The sequence below is a fragment of the Hakea prostrata genome, chromosome 2 (genome assembly GCF_041222555.1).
Source record: "Hakea prostrata isolate BN-2017 chromosome 2, UWA_Hpros_2, whole genome shotgun sequence".
NCBI classification, from domain to species: domain Eukaryota; kingdom Viridiplantae; phylum Streptophyta; class Magnoliopsida; order Proteales; family Proteaceae; genus Hakea; species Hakea prostrata.
Window position 1 is genome coordinate 69,074,953 of NC_142601.1, and position 20,131 is coordinate 69,095,083.

The 20,131-nt window shown below is 37.4% G+C and overlaps 2 protein-coding genes across 2 annotated transcripts; one reads left to right on the plus strand and one right to left on the minus strand.

Moving 5' to 3' along the window:
* Window positions 1-1,287: 1,287 nt before the first annotated feature.
* Window positions 1,288-9,479, minus strand: LOC149026071 (protein REDUCED WALL ACETYLATION 1-like). Its single transcript, XM_089146305.1, has 17 exons — window positions 9,243-9,479; window positions 9,101-9,140; window positions 7,413-7,504; window positions 6,589-6,726; window positions 6,429-6,485; window positions 6,278-6,350; window positions 4,476-4,634; window positions 4,196-4,345; window positions 3,839-4,094; window positions 3,636-3,751; window positions 3,440-3,526; window positions 3,202-3,290; window positions 3,033-3,095; window positions 2,869-2,925; window positions 2,575-2,671; window positions 2,295-2,453; window positions 1,288-1,871 (listed from the first exon to the last, which is right to left on the minus strand). Exons 2-16 carry the CDS (start codon window positions 9,131-9,133, stop codon window positions 2,298-2,300), a joined length of 1,623 nt encoding a protein of 540 aa, XP_089002431.1. The 5' UTR covers window positions 9,134-9,140; window positions 9,243-9,479; the 3' UTR covers window positions 1,288-1,871; window positions 2,295-2,297.
* A 4,006-nt stretch (window positions 9,480-13,485) lies between these two features.
* LOC149026072 (DNA-directed RNA polymerase subunit 10-like protein) lies at window positions 13,486-18,631 on the plus strand. Its single transcript, XM_089143242.1, has 4 exons — window positions 13,486-13,661; window positions 13,794-13,852; window positions 18,045-18,139; window positions 18,318-18,631. The coding sequence occupies exons 1-4, from the start codon at window positions 13,626-13,628 to the stop codon at window positions 18,341-18,343; spliced, it is 216 nt and encodes a 71-aa protein (XP_088999368.1). The 5' UTR covers window positions 13,486-13,625; the 3' UTR covers window positions 18,344-18,631.
* The last annotated feature ends 1,500 nt before the right edge of the window (window positions 18,632-20,131 follow it).

The following is a 20,131-nucleotide window of genomic DNA, read 5'->3' on the forward strand; positions in this document are numbered from 1 at the left end:
TTGAGCAGCACCCCTTCATCCTTAACACTCACCGCGATTTATCTATATTGGATAGATAGAGCTCTAGCGCCAGTAGTCAACTACGTGAAAACAAGTGTTTCCAATTAAATGGACCAACCGACGAAGCCTTATTTTGACATTCAACTTGATAAAGCATTGTACATTGCCAAGGCATGTCCCATAAACTGAAAACTCAAATTTCATAATTACAAACGTAACCAGTCATCATCAACATAACTTGGTAAAACATCATATGTTGCAGACTTCAATGAGGTTTCATCTTCATCAATGACCTCACTAGACAAAGCTAAAAGTGCAGTGTAAATCTTTGCAATAATTCTTCTTTTGTGTTCAGGAATGTTCCATGTCCTGAGTTCCAAAAAGAAATTCTTTTGGGTTAAGGAGGTCTTTAATTAATAGAATTCTGACACTCATCTTCGTGTACTGTATTTCATCTCTGTAAATCAATACTATTCCTGAGTTTCTAAATAAAATAAATGGATTTTTTACATTTGGCCTACTTATATTGGGTGTAAAATTTTGTTCACCCACTTAAGTGAATTTTATTTCGGGTAGTCTAAAGTTATGAACTTCAGATATTACAAAAACCCAACGTTGTTTTTTACCTTTGACTGTTAAATTTTCCTCTACCCATATCAATGACCAAAATACCCTCTCACTCATTGTGTACTCAACTTCTATGTCCATCTTCATCCCACACTTTGGCCAAAAATCCCACCAATGTCAGTGACATCACCTCTTTCCCTGCTGACAACCACCGCCCCCACCACCCCTAACCACTGTTTTATGTATTTATTAGTTTCTTGTGGTCGCCACAAATCTGATACACAAAGGATGCTTGTATGGTTAAATTAGCATAGCTGAGATAATGCTAGATATAATGCCTAAATTATGTATATTCTTTGTCACCATTTCTCTTAAAATTATTTTGTTTGCCTCTTAACTCTTCTAATCCCTTTATTCTGATTATATCCTTTCTTTATATAGAGGGCATTTATAGGCCTTCGTTGAATATAATCGTACCACCTCAAATGACTTTCTTGTAATTCTTTTACTTATTAGAATTACTTTCAAACCATCTCTAATATAATCATTTTTTTTATCTTATCATTTCTAATTTTGTCACTCATCTATTTTTTTTAGTAGATCACTCGTGCATCATCATTTCTGCTTCAGTGAATTTTTCTAATTAAAAAAATAAACCACCCCACAAATGAAAACTCAGCATCATTGCATTGACTAAAACAGGATTTACAATCATAGCAATGAAGCCACTCCGAGCTCCCCACGTAATGAGATTTTCAAAGTGGATCCTTCAAAAGACATGTAAATCTCACCGGGCAATTAGAATCCAACACCGTTTCTTGTGAAAACAACGCCATATCTTCTATTATGATTTCCATGACAGCCTCATTCAAGAACCCACTAACTGAACATAGTGGAATACAGAAAATTACATTGACAATGAATCTTGAATATGTTTGACAACCTAAGAAAGGAAGCCTACGTAACACAAGCCCATAAGGGAAATGGAGAAAAGCAATGAACTATTATTGCAATTTCCAAGCATACAAACCAGATTTCCCCCCATCCCATCCGAAACCTGCACCTCTTCTTCCACACTTTTTAGGAGAAACCTACCTGATTTTCCAATGAAAAGAATCTACTCCCTCCATTCTACAACACTACGAGTATATATGCTTGATGGTGCAATTATCTTCAAAAATTGTAGGAAATGCATTTTCCCTTCAAGTAAGATTCACAAAGAATAGATTCCGAAGTCCACTGCTTTTACAGTTTCAGTAAACCTCAGCATAAACATATCCAGGTCGCCGTAACCACTGCCAGGCCTGGAGAGGAATAAAAGGTAAAGATGAGGCCAAAACAAAGGCATGTGAGTTTGAGCACCCTTGGAGAGGGTAGTGATGTATAGTACCCTAGGTTTTGTAGTTATTTTAGTTTGGAACAAATGAACCAGTTATTCCATGAAAACTTGCTGGAACTACACACATGGTGCTGTCACAAATTCCAGCAAGCTTTAATGGCTTGTGACATGCAGAGGAACAGAAGTCCAAACATCACAAATGCAGTGTTGGCTGTTTGCAGTATCATATTTTCTATCATGATCAAAGGGTCATTTTCTTAGTACCCTCGTCAATATGTGCTTCCAGAATGGTAGCACTAGAATAGACATAAACCAGCATGTAGCAAGAATAATGTCCTTTATAGAAAAGAAAATAGATACTATATATAGAGTGGTTAAATTGGCATACTGGTCATTGAGAAATCTCAAGAAGAAGCCATGAGATGCAATATATGCTCAATCCAATGACAGCTGCGGCAATAGAATTATGCAGAAGACGTCGGCTGTCTTTCGTGGGTATAAAAGTTGTCTTCAGTGTATTGGTCAGTTCAAAAATTCGGTAGGATATCTGCAAAAGCAAGTAGAGAATGCAGGCAATCAATAAGGGAGAAACTGAAACTTGAACATTCCTATTATTTTTCACTTTTTCCCTCCTATATTTTCCAAATAATGTGAGAAGATGTTCTCACCAAGAGATAGACAGCACTTGTCAGCATGAAGTTCAGCAATGGGTAATCTGGAATGAGAACAAGAAGCCATTTTGGCTGGCCATTTGGCATGCTAGATCTGCAAGTTGATTGGGATTTGAAAAAAATATGTTAGGGTATTTTATATACTTCACACAAACAATTTCAATACAAATTCCAAAGACAGCATCAATAGGTTGAAAGTTCCACGTGAGCCCTTTGATCCTTTTAACTACATATGCTGCCACCTGGATCTTATCAGATGGAAGATTCATTTAATTACTGATGTCTACACACCTCAGCCAAATATGGAACTGGGAAATGTAAGTCTCCAGTGTTATCTTGCCAAGCCACCTAATAGTCAAAAGAAATAAGATAAATGACAAAATCTGGACAATATGGTCATATTCTAAATAATTCATCATTTTGAGAGAACGTAGAGCAAAATAATTGAAGCTTACGCAAACAGAGTCAAAGAGAAACTACGAAGCTGCTGTGTGACATTCCGCAAGCAAATGTAAACACTGGACCAGAGACAGGAGGAAGAGTAAGAGGCAGAAAATACCCAACTTCCCCATTTTGAAAAGCAGAATTTTCTTAATGCAAAATGTATAACTCCCCAATACGTACGTTATGGGTATCCATGAGGTGTAAGGATGGTACATGTTGTATGTAACCTTGTCCAGCTTGTAAATATATTCATACCACAAATAACCAGCCTAAAAGGAGAGAGTATTAATAAGGCCAAAAAGATATTAACAGCCAATTATTGGAAGGTTGAAATTAGATCATATAAAAGAAATAAGCAGCATAAGGGAGAATATTTCCATGGCAGTACAATCAACAGCGATAGGATTATGCAACTGACCAATAGAGAAACTGCCACAATGATTGTCTTGATTGAGAGTTTTCGCCTGTTTTCAGATTCCTCTAGTTTTTCCATCCACTTCTCAACCTACAAAATTTTCAGGAGTGGGGGAGAAAGAAATTGGGCAGTTAGCTACTGGATTACCAAGAAATCTAGCAGTGCAAAATGATGGTAAATTCAGAGCTCCTGTAATTACTGTGGGATGATAGTAAGCATAAAGCATTCCGATGATCCAGATATAACGGTCAAGGCCTGATCTGAAATGCCATTCATGTAGACGCGGCAAATTTTCTTTTGCTGGATCAGTGTACCCTGTCATAAGATAGCTTATTATGCATATGAATTTAACACATTTCAACAGTATGATATGGGATGACTAAGGCAAATTAAATTGCAAACCTAAAAGGAATGTCAAAGGCCACCAGAATAGGTCAAAAAATCCAGGGACTTCCCAGATCAAGATAACCACCAAAAAGCATGCTATAATCTTCAGAGCCATCACGGATCCTCTCTCATTGTACTTATTAAAAATACCAAGTGCTCCATACACCATAAGAGTAAAAAGCGTGTGCATTGGGCAGATATAGTAGAGCATGTAGTCATTGTTAAGAACAATACAGCAAAATGCCACAAAGAAATTTAATCGCCACATCATCTGCAACAGAATGGAAAGAAACTTTTATTTCTGCATCAATCAAGTAACCAAGATGGAGGTAGCAAAATCTCAGAAATGAGTCTGCATAGTCTCCAACTTACCTGAGCAAACCGTGCAAGACTAAAATCCTTTCGAATGTAGTAATAAGAGAAGTTTCCAAATCCAGTCATCCAAACATATGCAGCAATGAACACACGTATGGCATTGTAGAACTCCATCGCAGCAAAATAGTGGTACATTAAAAATAGTACCTGGTAAAAATGATAAGACAAAGGACATTAAGGAAAAAGAAGAAAAAAAAAACAAATGTCGGGAGGAAGCCACATTCCCCTTTTATCTTTGGTAGAAGGAAATTCTATCCAATGGGCAAGGAATGCCCACCTGCATCCATCCTTTCCACTCCTCAGTTTGATGACGATTGAGATAAAGCATAGATTTTCCAGAGAATGCTGATTTGTCATGGTGCCGCTTGAGAGAAGTCGTAGCTGAAACTATAATGAGAAGAGCATAGAGAAAGAGAAAAACGTCGCGATTGTAGCTCTGTCAAAGGGAGCAGAAGACATCATAGAGAATATTAGTAAGACCATATTTTGCTGTAATTTTCTGCACTCTACATCATCAGACCTAAAAATATGGGGCAATTATACATAAACTCTTGATTGCTTAAACCAAACAGAAAACTTAAAATCAGAAAGGTAAAAACGACAAAATAATAATTAAAGGAACTGCAGCAAGTGCTTAAAATGAAGCAAGGCAGCAAAAGATATGGTTTTATAGTTATGCTTGGATGACCCGTTATGATCAGTGGGTTGCACAAATTAGAGCACATCATCACTCCCTGTCACTTAAGGTAAGGACCAATAAACCTTGAGAACGATGGCTAAAGAATTCTTTGAGTGGTATGATGTTGCATTGAAAAGATGAAAAAAGAAAATAAAGTGAAAACTTCGACAATGGCAAGTTTGAAGAATTGCAAAGAGAAGGTACAAACTTCTAGTCTTCCAGTTGCGACAGTTGTATTGGTTTAAAAGTGGCTCAAGAAGTGTACAGGATCCTATTCCTGGCTTGGGATGAAGAACCATGAAAGAAAAAGTATATACATCACAGATCCTTATACACCACTACACATCTGTTTTGAAACATTCAACCAAGCTTCTCCTGCGGCATGTGGAGATAATGACAGTGTATGCGGGATACAAGACAGCACTGTGGTATCGTTTTCTCTCTCTCTATCTCTGTGCTTTTTTTCTGCTGGGTTTTCCTTATCCAGTTGTTCTTTCCTAAGAGTGTAGTTAACATATGCCTTCAACTTGATATTTCTTGAATGAGGTGCAACAGTAGCCATAAAAGTACTGTCCTAGCAGCTTGGTTGTATTCTTATTGCAGTTGAGAATCCTGGGGCACATTTTGGGTGTATCCAGGAAATGGAGATGGTTCCTTTTTTCTTAGAAGTAATTCAATTGATAATCAGGTGGCACTTTGGGCAATTACACCTGTGGTAAGTGTTCCCAGTAAATTTAAGCATCTGAATTTTGAAGGTCTTTGGAAACCATCCGAGAGGATGTGCAGTTCTACAGTGGCCAAAAGAAGGCAAAAAAGTAAAATTAAACAATAAGCAAGTTAGCACCACTGAAAGACAAAGCGAGGATTCACTGATATCCAATTATGACAGGACCTAGTCTCCCTTCTCTACCCCCTTTATCACTCTATCTCCTCAAATAATAAAATCAACTAAGAATAATCATTGAAGAAAATATAACTTGATGATACCCTGAATACAGGCAGACCTCAAAACTAATGATTGACCTTTAAATTAATGGAAGAGAGAACCACAGGCCTTCTCTAATTAATAGTGTTCACCTGCCAAATAAAAAGTTGTAGTTGCCACCAGATGGGGAGTTGGCACGTGAAGTTTCTACATACACACTTCCTTTGATATCAAAGTCATGAAATTTGCAAACAAAACATATATCATCACGTTAAGTATTTCCATGGTTTACTTAAGTCACTGAAATTCTGAAACCACGGTTGATTATGATTAAATGCACCTTCTATGTTTTCTAACATGTGTTCAAGCAATTTCCATGTATTTCATTTCCAAAATACCTCTCTCAGTGGGTATCCATGATCAATAAACTTCAAAAATCAAGAAATGAACACAAAAAGAGAAAAGGAAGGAGCACCTTATTGGATTCCGGAAAGAAGTCTGTGCGATCGCATATATAGAAAAAAATCAGAATCGCTCCAAATTCAGACCTACATGAAATTGCACGACTGCTTGAGAAATGATGAACCATCAAGTACAAAAGATGTTTGTGCAGGATAAAGACTTACATGGCCCTCAAAGTTGGTCGGTTCTCCAGCAAGAAGAAATCATCCATGGTTAGAAACCTATACAACCATGGGAATCCAAACAGATTGAAAAAAGTCATGCTTCCACCCAAAAACAAGCCGAAACTCTATCACAATAAAGCGTCGCCAGTTAGCTACAAACCTGACTATGTTTGCTTTGACCGACGAACCCTGAACTCTTGCAGATGCTGATCTTGTAAGTCCTCCTTCCAGCAAAACGGCACGATCGTCATCCTTAATTGGCTCCTTATCCAATTCAACCAGAGAGACATCCGAATGGCTGCAACTCATCAAAAGCTTCATTTTATATTTTTATTGATCATACAGGAAGTTGCAGAAGTAGATAGTACGCATTCACAGGCATCATGGTTGTCAAGGCGACAAGGCGAGGTGAGGTGATGGGGGCAACGGAAAACAAGGCAACAAGGCATCACCATGACGCCTTGACCCAAAGAATGGCCACAATGCCTAGGCATCATCTTGACAACTATGACAAGCATACAGAGTCTTTCAGTAAGCATAAACAAAACATTATGTTCCTCCCCCCCCCCCCCCCCCCCCCCCAAAAAAAAAATGACATTACAAGTTTATAGCTAATTTGTCCATCCACAACAATTCTTAACAAAAAGATATCATAATAAATACATAATTTTACAGTTCCAGGATTAAAGATGAGTTTCATCAGTGAATCATTCATAAGCAAAACAAACTCCATGGAGACAAATCTAGTGAAAGTCATTGACTCATAAAGTCATAAGGTTTGCTATGAAATAGTAGCATTAAACTTTTATAAACTATTAATAGTTGGGTCACACAGAAACAAGTGTCTGTGAGAACCTCAAACCCCAAAAGATGGGTTCGATCTGATTTTAGTAAAAGGAGGAACATTATTGTTGTAAACTCAATAGTATCAAGTCAAGCAATCCCAAGCAAGATTCTGAAGTGTGGTATGGAACAAAAACTTACGCTTTCGGAGTTGATGTTGACTTTCTATATTCCAGGATCTCAGCATATATCCATGCAATAAATACTGGGACTATTCCAAACAGAAAAGAAACCTGCAACATATAGTTAAAATAAAGCATGACTAAGAATTTTGACTGAGCTTTATCATGGAATATTTAAAGAAAAAGAGGCACCATATAAAATGTACAAATAGGGACATGAAAATCTCTGACGCACAGATGAAGAACTGCTGAAAACTAACTATATTGGACCATTGGAATGCATGACTCAGAGTTTAAAAAAAAATGATAATGGAAGGTAGCCTGATAGAGTTTATGCACACAGCCCACATATAATGACAACCCAACAGCCCTTGAGTGGCAACAGAATATAGTACACAGGTGGGTATCACTCCCCAACCTGCCAACCAAATTCAAAGCATGAAGGAGATCACTGGTTGCAATATAGTTCATGCAAAATGGATGGACAAAAGGAACTAGGAAGAAAGTTTAATGCATACAACAAGATAATTCAATGACTACAAAAGAAAAAAGTTCAATAAAAGGTCGATCACATGGTTGGAGTAGCCCAGTGAAGAAAGCATCCAGGTTCTTGTGCACTCTTGATGCATACAAATTCACACAAAAGGTAGATCACAAACCTAATGCATTGCTTCCGTCTATACATATTATAGACCAAAGAAACAGAAGCCATTCCAATTGAAAATAGGTATCATGCTTATAGAGATATCCATTTTTCTAACCCTTACCTTTGAGGAGGAAAAGAAACAATTTAGTTTGGAAGCATGGAGGAACCAAGCCTTCCATTAACCTGATACTATCGTTGCGGTAGTTATCACTTATCACCCACAGAAACTTCTCTGCGAAGGGATAAACCACCAATTGACCTAGGAAAGTGTCAAGAGAGAAATCACCCCACCTTTCATTTGCAACCTGAACATTAATCATTTCCCATTCCTGTGAAATCTTTGAATTTGCCTAAATCACTGTTTTCAATCTATATGACCCCTTATGTAAGACCTCAATTAGTAAGGATTGTTTTCACATCACTGTTTCCATTAGAATAAAATAAATGCCTCCATACCTGAAACTGACATTTTTGTTATGGTTTGTTATGTTTTATTCCCAGAATGTGTACAATCCCATTCCTGAGATATTTCATTTCTATTCTCTTTATAAGAATTTTTTTTCCCTACACATTGAGCAACATTGGATCTTGACTTCACATAGGTGCCACTCAGAACTCAACTATAAACCAATTAAATATGCTATTCTTTTCCAAGAAAGAAGTTCATTTAGCAAATCATGGTTTACCATCCAACACCATATGATAATATATTTCCATTTTTTTTTCTCCCATAAAATTCAACCAAGTTAAGAAATATCCAGTAAGAGAAACTATAGTGCAGTTCAGGATGTGTAATCCTCTTGCTAAGTGAACTGAAATATGTATCCGGTTATCTACAGTTTGCAAGTATAACATAATAAGTAAGATCGCACCTCAAGATCCCATCGACCGATAGACCTCTAATTGGAAAAATTCAGTAACAGCTTCCAACAATCAATATAAAAGAACAACCAGAAAGTCACACATTTCGCTTCACCATTTGAACACCAATAACTAGTAAACCTAAAAAGAATACAAAGGAAGTGGACATTTTCAAATGATGGAGAACTGAAGGAGCTAACCTGACCCGGCGTCACAAGTCCAGAAGTCGCCATTCTTGTTCTGCAAATCAAATCAAATCAAATGAATCGACGTCAGAAAACATGAAAAAATAATTCAATTCCAGAAGATAGCGATATCAATGTGAAGAGAAAGGAAGAAAACCAGTGGAAATCGCTCTGAATCTTTGGTCACTCTTCACAGTGATCTGTGTGAAATCGTCATTAAAACATGAAACAGAACCCCCAATAAAATCGAACAACTGCCTTTAGAGATCTGAATTTACAAGCAATAAGACCAACAAACTACAACAACAACGATTTGCCTTTGCTTTCAAATTGGAGAAACTGTTCGGAGCCACGTCGCTCTCTCGCAGCAGAGACCAACCAACGATCAGAGAGAGAGAGATTAAGAAATAGAGAGAGAGATAGAATAGATCGAGAAATAAATTCTCTATTTAATTAATTAATAAATTCACTTTACCGTTTGATCCAACGTTGGACTAATCTGATGGCTTTGATTTGTCAACACTGGCGTACTGACGTATAGGATGACGATGTTCGAATCAGGACTATCATAATACAATGAGTAGCGCAACATAACATCATGTAATGACCCGGATAATACGCGCTCTTGTTCGCCCTCGATTATGGTACAAATTAGATTACTAAAGCTAATACTAAACAACAAGTATTAAAGATAGCATTATTCTCTCATCATCAATTGATTGAATTTTTACTCCAAGAAAATTGATTTTTTTTTTATTTCTTACAAGAAAAAAAAAAAAAAAAAAACCATTATAACTGTTTTTTTTGGTAAGAGATTTAATCATTATTCTCGCCATCTTAACTTTCTATGTAAGGTTTGGACGGAAAAAAAAAAAAAAAAACTTTATATGTAAGGAAGTGTGGACCCCATTTTTATGTATAGAGACCTAGATCATTTTAATCCTTTTAAATGAAAGTTTGATTTTTCCATTGATATATGTGTACACAGATCTAGAACGTTAATCAAATAGCTAATCCAGACTTTACCAAAATGGCGATTCATAATTCTTAGTTGAGAGGTCGTGGGTTCGATCCTTGCAGACAGTGTAAATATTATGCCTTTAAATATTATATAGGTTTCGCCATTGTTTGAGGAAATTCGAACTCTAACTTCGGCATTAATCTTTTACTAATTGAAGAACACCATAATATAGATTTACTACGGACAATGGCATATCTAGTGAGTAAGATTTTCATCACTAAGCAATTTCATAGAGGATCGTGATACTGCTGCTCAATTAAATAAATATTAAAAATACAGATCATTTGTCAAATTTCAAGCTCAAATTCAACCATATACTCGCCTTATTGTATGTAAAACTCAAATTATTATTTATCAATGCTTTTTTATAGAACTTCTAGTCTTCAACTATTATTTTTTCACCGAAAAAAAATAGAAGTCTTCAACTATTATTGAATACTCTTGCATGACCTATTAAATAACCTATTTAAGTTTTTTTTTGGGTAAATAATAACCTATTTTTAATTGAAACTTAACAAAACATGAAGCGATAGTTGGCCCATCTAATATTCCAATTTATTATTTCATTAGAACGTGGGAACTCAGGAATAATAAATTATATATATATCTTTTGTATGTGGTGTTTGATGAAGGGATAAAATAAATTAAAGGAATAAGAATCTTTCAAATAGTCAAATTTCACAAAGGTTAGGTACATGCCTCTTTTATGGGTACGGAAGTGGTTAGAACATTCAAATAAAAAATCAAAAGTAAAAAATGGTGCATCTAATCTAGCCAATGATTGTAAATTGTAATAGAAGATTTGTAAGTACTTTAAAGTAAATTAATAAATTTTGAAATTCTTTTATAAAAAGAAAAAGTAAAAGATGGTTACAAATTTACAATATATTTTGAAAAAACGTAAAAAAATAATTACAATATTATTACTTATGAACACCTACTAGTGTGAATTTCAAGAGTTTATGATGTAGAAACCATAAAAAACAAGGCCAAAGATCGTAAAATAAAGAATTTTGTCTCACAAAAATTTATCCAGAAACAACAATATTAAACTGTTCTTTATAGTACCAAGAAACTATAAAATTGGATAATATTGTTTCATTGTTATATATTATAGGAGAAACGGTGACTTTATAGTTTAACCCACTATTGAAAATTATTTAGACTATTCAATCAATTTATGAGTTACAAGGGAGAAGAGAAAGAAAAATAAAGAGGGATGATAAGGAGTGTTTAAAGAAAAATTATAAAAAATTACTAATTTCTTAACTTGCTTATACACGTTAGAAGCAAACATATTTTAAATTTTGAAATTGATTTTTTTGGGTGAATAAAACTGAAATTGATCAGCATTTTTTTTGTGGCGAAAAAGAAAACTACCATTAAATCAAGTTGTTGCAAATACATCCATCATGGTCCATAGTTACCACATAAGATAGTCATATGTATTGCCTAGTTAAGCTGATAAGCCATAGTTTGGCATAGTTCATGTTTAAATTACATGCTTTTAGTTTAGTAGTTATAGGTAAAATTTGTGCCAAAATAGGGAATAAGGAGGTGGGGTAAATGTGGATCTATGTTCCCCTGTAACATTTGCTGCATTATGTCCTCATCACACCAGAGCTGCTGTATTTGGATTTTTTCCACTTTTGCTATTTGTGTTGTTTTCCAAATTGCTTGTAGTTGATCTTTCATTAGTTGTTCTTTGGGTGCTATTCCTTTTATGATTTATTGAATCTTTCCTTCCCATAGCATTCCCACGCTCTACCTTCCGCCTGCTAGTCTTTCAAATAAACCTGCACACATGAGTATTGGTGAGTATCCAAAATTATATGATGTTCTTCATTAATAACTCTAGTTTGGGGGCTAAACTTTAAATCACTAATCCATTTATTGATACTAATTAGTACCTTTAATGGATTTGGGTTCTTATTGTTAAATAATTTAGAATTCCTTTCAATCCAAATGTAGTAACAGGTAATACTAAAAATGGAAAAAAAGCAAATTTTTGTGTTTCTATCCATATCATTCCGGGTTAGAAAGGAGGTGCATAAGTTGATGAATGAAGTATTGTGTAAAGATTCCGTCCGCAGTTCCAAAGGTCTTACTGCCCAAATTCTTTTTGTCTAGCTGCAAGATAAGAAGATATGCCACATGATTTCTTCATTGGTGTTGCATAATTCACATGTTGAATCTCCTCCTGTCCATTTGGATACTATCAGCATTTAAAAATTAAAAACAGGTTTCTCTTTTTATTTTTACACTCTTTAACTTTTATAAATTTTTAAATAAAATTAGATTGTACATATTCTATCAAAAACCAAAAAAAAAAAAAAAAAAAAACCAAAACAACGTCCACTTTAAGACATTTTGGGGTGTCTCTGTAGAATTCATGAGCATGAGATTTTTTGTGTTATAATTTTGAAATACCTTTGCCAATATAAGATTTTTCATTCTAAGGTATTTTTGTCAAAAAAATATCAAAATTAGAATGCAAAAACTACATCTATTTCAATTTTGATTGCAAGTACCAGACAGTAGAGGAAGATGAAGACAAGTCGAGCTCGGCATTTTTCCTTCAAAATTATTCTTGTTTTTATGAAAGGTTTAATTTGTTTATATCAACACTTAATTTTAATTTCTCAATCGCAACAGTAGGAGGTGTTGTTGATATTTATTTTTTCTATGAAGGATCTAATTGATAGATCGAATAACTCATGGGTGGCATTGATTATAAGGATAACTTTGTTGAGGTATTTGAGTCATACTTAAATATGGTTAAAGTATTTGAGTTATAATTAACGTACGTTCTAATCAGATCAGTTACAATCCAACGGTGTAATGGGTCATGTGGGAGAGTCCAACTAACCGTAGAACTTAACGTGTCTATAAGTATTGCTGGAAGCAACAATCTGTATATTACAATCTAGATATTCAGGGTGTAATGCTTTAGGCTGCGTTTGTTTGTTGGAATAAAGGTGAGATGGGAAAAAAATGGTGGGAAAATTCTTGAAAAGAGTGTAGATTTATTGCTTTTCCCTTAAATCCTTCAATGGTAGATTGTTTGGTTGCTTGGGGTGGGAAAATGAGAGACAAGTTTCCTTGAATTTACTGATGTGACAGCCCAACTTTTCGACCCAAGCCATTTTAAAACCCCACATATTTGGTGGGACTTTGTGGGAAAATTGGGAAAAGTAAAAAGTGGGACCCACCACTTTACTTTTCCACAAAATTCTTTTCTTTCATTTTCTTCTCCCTCACCCCACTACACATGAGACTCACATGTTTTTTTTTTTTTTTCCACCCCACCTTTGCAACTCGTGCTTAAATCCTAACCTTAACAAACCGGAGGAGGCAATTCAAGTTAAAACACGTGAAGGATAAAACCCCAATTCTCAATCTGCCGTGGAGCTTACCCAACTCGACCTCCGAAGTTTCTAGCAGGAGAGTGAGTTGTGGTAGACAACTGAGTGTTGGAGGGAGACACCGCAGTTGAGGAGACGACACAGCGGTGACAAGATGATTATTCCTGTTCGGTGCTTCACTTGTGGAAAGGTGTTTTCTCTTGCATATATATTTTTTTTCTTCTTCTTTGCTGTCTGTGTTTTTCGTGTTCCATTCCCTTTCTAGGCTCAAATAGCTCATCGAATTTTCTTTTTGTGTTTCGTGTCTCCACTTTTTTCTTAGGTGATTGGTAACAAGTGGGATACATATCTCGACCTCCTTCAGGCTGATTACACAGAAGGGTGAATCAATTGCTGCTCTTGCATTTTTTTTTTTTTTTCAATTTATTTCCCTTTCAGTTGAATTAAGGGAACCAGCTTTTTACGTTTTATAATCATCTGGAGTATTTGACAGTTTTTCTTTTTGTTTGATGGGATGTCTAGCTTTAAGGGCAATGTTTCAGGATGTAGCATTACGTTCTTCATTATTCATTGATTTAATGATAGGATGTGGGGAACAATTTAGGGTGAAGAAGCTAACTTGGGATTAAAGTAGTAGCTGTTTGGTCAAAAGTAACAGTTTTGTGTATAAAAAATCCAAGTGGTTGGGTTAAGGCCTAGATGAAACTGAGTTGAGTTAGGAGTTCTATCAGTTCTGTACTTAGTTCATTGGGTACCTGCAACAATCAACTTCTATTTCTTGTTGGGTCGTACATTTGAGTTCAAAATTCTACCCTGAACTCTATTTCCTTGGCTTGTAGCTCGGATTGTTGTTGGAACTGCACTGTATCAAGGCCACTTCATTCACAGGATGGGTAAATTGAATTGAGTCGAACGAGGAGTTTTGTCAGTTCTGGAGGTCTACCTTGGAAACAAGAGGGTTCAAGATTAGTACAATGAAGATGTAGTAAATGTTGTGTGATTTTATAGCCACACTATGGTAGATGCTAAAGTGCTGTGGATTGAGGAAACACAGATACCACAAAGTGACTATTTTAAATATCTAGGGTTAACCATAAACAAAGGAGGAGTCATACCGGATGATCTTTCATATGGAATTAAAAAGCGGGGTGGATGAGGTCGAGAGGCGCATCCATAGTGCTGCAAGACCAACTTATTCATTTAAAGCCTAAAAGGGAAGAAGTTCTATAGTACTTTGGATGGCCAGCCATGGTCTATGGGGCAGAATTTAGGTTGTTTAGTCATGTCATGTTGATAAACTTTATGTAGTAGAGATAAGGGTGTTAAGCTGGATGTTTGGTAAAACAATAGCACAAAGTATGAAATGAACATATCAGAGTAGACTTGGGAGTTATTCTGAGAGAGTTGTTTAAGGTGTATGCTATGGTGAGGCAGGACGTGTAGAGTCTTGGTACAAACAGAGCTAATGCAGTGCCAAAGAAGGCCTGCTGAGGTGGGCTGCACCAAGAGAGAATAAGGGAATAGGAAGGAAAAGGGGAAGGGAAAATCATTCTCACAACTCATGCTGGAGTTTCTCTACTGACTTTCAAAGTTCAAATTTCATTACTGAATTCTCAAAATCCTCATGCAGTTGCATAATAAATAGGCTAAGGCCTTGTCTCCCAAAAAGAAACTTATCTGGAATAGAAACTAACTGAAGTTTCTACCAAAAAATATAAAGAAACTAGCTGAAGTAGGAAACTATGCTATTATGCTAATGCTGAGAAAAGGAAACTGCTTATATGATATTCTATGCTAATCTACCTAAATAATTATAATACCTAAAACAAAAGTAATACTAATTCCAGCCTTTTCCAGACCAGAAATCTGGTTTAGGCCTGGTCCCTGGTCTGGGTTTCCAAAGTGGATCATGTTGGTCCAGCCAAACCAAGGCTACTGCATCAAGAGCCCATTGGAGGGAAATGAACCATGATCTCTGTTGATGCAGTATCAGTAGACTGGTTCAACGGGTTTCATTCCAACCCCAAAAAGAACCAATCAGATGGGGTTTGGTCCAACAAGAGTTGGACTTAATTAAATAAAATTATTTCTGTTTTAGTTGTAGCCTTTTAATTGTTTTAACTTTCCTATGTAGGAGTAAGTTGGATTTGGTTTGAACTTTCTTTTTTAGTTACATATTTCTACTAGGCTTTGTGTTTAATTTTATTGAAGTACATGCTTGTAACACCCAGCATGACTAGAATGTATTGAGAAATAAATTGAGTGTTATTTGAGAATCAGATTGTGAGTTCTTCTCCCAGTCTCTGCTTTCCCCCCTCTCCTTCTTCCTAATTCTTCTAGTTCTACTTCTATCACAGCCCACCATAGCAGCCTATTCCTAGGTCCTGCAATACCTGTCTACCTGAGCTTCTCTTCCATGCTGGCCTGTGCCACTTTCCTCTTACTGCAATTTCTTATATCCTTCTCCATCCCTTTTTTCCCAATCTTTTTCTGACCCTATCCCCCTTTTCCTTCACTGACCTTTTCTTTCTCCCTCTTTTGGTTACAACTCTGTTTTATGTACTTTGTTCTGTTTGGATCCATGTGACCAAACCCCTTAGCTGAGGATAAGGCTGAGTTCTGTAGTTGTTTTTGTGGTGTTTTGGGAATTCTGTCAGATCTGTTTGTAGTTCATCAGATAGCTGCAACAATCTCCATCTACCATACAAGTAAAAATTTAAGAACTTGAATGGTTGTTAGGATGCCAAACTGTCATGGCAATTCCATTGGCACGATCATGGCACAAATGGGCATGGATGGTGACTCGAGGGTAGCCTGTTGTGGGGCATAGAGTGGGAATGTAGTGCATTGAGCTCACATATACCTGAATCTATCTCATCATGGTCATATCAATTCTATTAAGTTCTTCAAAAATTCCTTTTGGTGTTACATGAATAAGGGGATCTTCCATGCGAGTGGTTGAGGCTTTGGAGAAATCTATTTCAACAAGTCGAGCCGACGAGGGGCGAGGCGGGAGAGGAGGGGGCGGGAGACCGAAAGAGGAAGGGGCAGAGAGAGGGCCCGAGGGAGAACAGGGGCCCCAAGCCAACAAAGCCCAAGCAAAAAAAAAAAGAAAAAAAAAGAAAAAGAAAAAAAAAAAAAGAAAAACGAAAAAAAAAAAAAAAAAGACGAGGACGCAGAGAGAGGAGGGGGGGGAAAGGGAACGGAGGAAAAGGAGAGGCGCGGGACGAGGAAGGGGAGGAGAGAGGGAGGAAGAAGGGAAGGGAGAAAGAACGACGGGAAGGAAGGAAGGCAGAACGGAGGGACGGGAGAGAGAGGAAGGAGGGGAAAGAGGGAGAGAAAGGGAAGAGGGAGGGGAAGGGAGAGAAGAAGAAGAAGAAAAAGGCCAAAAGGAAAGAGGAGAGGGAAGAAAGGGAGGGGGGGGGAGGAGGAGAGAAGAGAAGAAGGAGGGAGAGAAAAAGGGAGGAGAAAGAAGAAGAAAGAAGCAAGAAAGAGGGGCAGGGGGGAAGCGAGGAGGAGAAGCGCGGGGAGAAGAAAGAGGGGGGAAAGGAAGACGGGAAAGAGAAAAGGCAGAAGGCCGACGGGGAGAGGGGGGGGGGGGGAGGGGAAAGGAGAAAAGAAAGGGGAAGGGGGAGGGAGGAGAGGGGCGAGAGGGAAACCGGGGGGGGGAAAAAAAAAAGGGGGAAACGGGCGGAGGACGGGAGCAGGGCGGAACCAAGGGACCGCGGAAGACCAAGAGAAAGGGGCAAGAAGACAGGAAACAAAAGCAAGACGGAGCAGGAAAGGCGAAGGGGGGAAGGGGGAGGGGGAAGAAAGGAGCGAGAGCAGAAGAGAGAGAAAGAAACGCAAAAGAGGAGGCGGGGGGGAGACAGCGAAAGGAGGGGCCACCAGGAAGAAGAAAGGGGGCAGGAGCAAGGGAGAGAAAAAAAGGAAAAAAGAGGGAGGAGACCCAAAGGGAAGGCGGAGAAAGGAAAAGAGGAGGCAAGAGGACAAGGCGCGACCACGGGGAAAGAAACGGGGGCGCCCGGCGGGAGGCCGGGAAGGACAGCCCGGGGAGACCCCGAAGGCGGGGGGCCGCCCGGAACACCCGGGGGCACAGAGAACAAGAAGGAAAGAAAGGAAAAGGAAAAAAAAAAAAGAGGAAAGGAAAGGAAGAGGAAGAGAGGAGGGAGCGAAACGCCCAGGGGCAGAAGGGCAAGGGGCAAGGAGCGGAGGAGGGAGGGAGGCGCGGGGCGGGGCGGGGGACGGTGGGGGTGGTGGGGGGGGGCGGGGGGGGCGGGGGCTCTACTCTTATTGAAGAGGCCTAGAGTGTGAAAAGATGCAAATATCCCGGGTGTTAAGTTCTCACATTCACTTCCTTTTTGATATAGTTGAGATTAGTACAAGTGGGAGCCTTGGGTATTAATCCTTGCTTTTGTCTATCATTGTAACTCATTCACTTTTGCTGGACTTTCTGAGTTGTTTGGTATTAGTAACTAATTTATCTACATTGACCCACCTCAGATACTGAAATTTTAATGGAACATAAGGACTATTAACTGCATGAGTTGCTCATATTTTGGTTATAATGCAGAGATGCTCTTGATGCGCTAGGATTGGTCCGATATTGCTGCAGACGGATGCTCATGACTCATGTTGACCTCATTGAGAAGCTCTTAAACTATAACAGTAATATCTCTCTCTCTCTCTCTCTCTCTCTCTCTCTCTCTCTCTCTCTCTCTCTCTCTTTCTCTCTCTGATGCACTTACACAGAGACCCAATCTTGAAACCCTACAGTACTCAGTCATTTAGATTAGTTTGTGCTCTGTACTCTCCATTAATAAAATGCTGCTAATTTTTTTTGCAGCTTTGGACAAAAGTGAGTCTGGTTAACAGGATGGACAACTGCTTATCTTGTATCACAGCTCTCCTGAGAACATAATCTATATTTTGGTAGCTGATGGATTCTCTTGTAATGATATGCATACATACATACATTAATTGCTGCTTTGATTTTTTTTGGGTTCCACATTTTATCTTGTTTTTCTTGCTTGCTTAATAAGATTTAGTTTACGGTCATGGGTTGCGAATCTCAACCCCACCTCCTCCATAATTCAGAAAGAAGATGAGAGAGAAATCATAATGGCTTCTAGATTGTCGACTGTTTTGGTTGTTGAACTCTGATGGCCCACCAAGAACTTGTTGATTGTTCTGTTTACATAAAAGGAAACGGAAAAAAGAAGAAAGGGATGTTTTAAAAAAAAAAACATTTTTAAACTGCAGAATGGATTTTGGTAGACTTGTTCCACAACTCTTTTTCAAAGTTAAAAGGTAGAGGTAGAAGATGGAGGATTGCAAGTGTTTATTCTTCTCTCGTCTCCATTTAAGCTTCTAATATAAGTTTTCAAGAGAATTTATTTTATATATTCTGAGTTAACTTTTCATTAAAAAAATATTTAAACAAGTTTTGTGGTGTTCCAAAAAATCTTATTTCTAGTGTAAATAAGAGGTCAGTCTATTTATTAATTGCCACGTAATACCGATATCATTTTTTTCCATGAACAAAGGAAATTTTCGGAAAATCTCCCATTCAACATTATTGACAAGGGTGTGTGCCATGCACCGACTCTACTGCTTAGTCTTATTCAAATTATGATTTGCCATGGTCAATTCATGTCACTTTTAAATCTTTAATTTGTGATCATTTTAATCATTTAAAAGAGATATCATGAATGATTAGTTCATCTAAATCCATCAATGAAAGGGCTTTCAATGGAACTATTAATCTTGAAATTTCTGCATAGTTAATTAATATACTAATAAATACATCCCAATTTGATCCAATAAATCTATTAAGATCACACCTTGGTTCTCTAAATCTTGTGTTGGACCACACATCACCCTCTAACTCATTAGGTAGGCTTTCACTTAAAACACAATTAGGTTGGGACCTAGGAGTCTGGTAAGGTTCCATATATTGATGCTTGTTTAGGGCCTAAAATCAACTTATATTTAATAAGTTAATTAAATTGCAGTAGCCATCTTTATATTTGACTTACTTATTAACCACAAATGCAAGATGAAATGGTAGAACTGTTATGGGTTATAAATTAATTAAAGGCAAAAGCTTTCTTTAAATTTGCTTCCTTCTATGTATACTTGCATTAGCTTTTATTAATCATCTTTGCTAACTATAGAGACTTGTTAACTCTTGTGGTCCTTGTGTGTACACACTTTAAGGCAAAAGACTAGGTAGGTCTCAACATGCAATACTATGGATTAGGTGTACGTGACGCGTTCTTCACAGTCTTATTGCTTCCCTTTCCTTTTCTGGGAAAATCTCTCTCTCTCTCTCTCTCTCTCTCTCCAGTGTGAATGCTGAGTCCTCACAGCCCATTCTTCCCCAACTCCACCTTGAATTTATAACTAATTAATCTCAGAACCTGGGTATTTTGGACTAGAAACTAAGTCTGAACAAGCATTTGTGAATGGTAGACTAGACCAATTCAGAGTTGGGAACAGGTAAAACAAGTGATTTGTATTTTTTTTTGTTGAGTTTCTTACAGTGTACACTTCAGAGCTTTTCTCCATTTACAGTGAAACAGATTGATGTCCCATCTCAGTGTGTGTGTATTTAGTCTTGCAGGACCACTTAAATCTTTGCATTTTGTGATTGTTTGT

Excerpts from the sequence above, each read along its gene's own strand:
- LOC149026072 (XM_089143242.1), top strand. The coding sequence starts at position 13,626 with ATGATTATTCCTGTTCGGTGCTTCACTTGTGGAAAG. Across the intron at positions 13,662-13,793 it reads GGTGCTTCACTTGTGGAAAG|GTGATTGGTAACAAGTGGGA; the intron begins GTGTTTTCTCTT and ends CTTTTTTCTTAG. Across the intron at positions 13,853-18,044 it reads CAGGCTGATTACACAGAAGG|AGATGCTCTTGATGCGCTAG; the intron begins GTGAATCAATTG and ends GTTATAATGCAG.
- LOC149026071 (XM_089146305.1), bottom strand. The coding sequence starts at position 9,133 with ATGGCGACTTCTGGACTTGTGACGCCGGGTCAG. Across the intron at positions 6,351-6,428 it reads CGACCAACTTTGAGGGCCAT|GTCTGAATTTGGAGCGATTC; the intron begins GTAAGTCTTTAT and ends AATTTCATGTAG. Across the intron at positions 2,926-3,032 it reads TTCTCTTTGACTCTGTTTGC|GTGGCTTGGCAAGATAACAC; the intron begins GTAAGCTTCAAT and ends TTTGACTATTAG.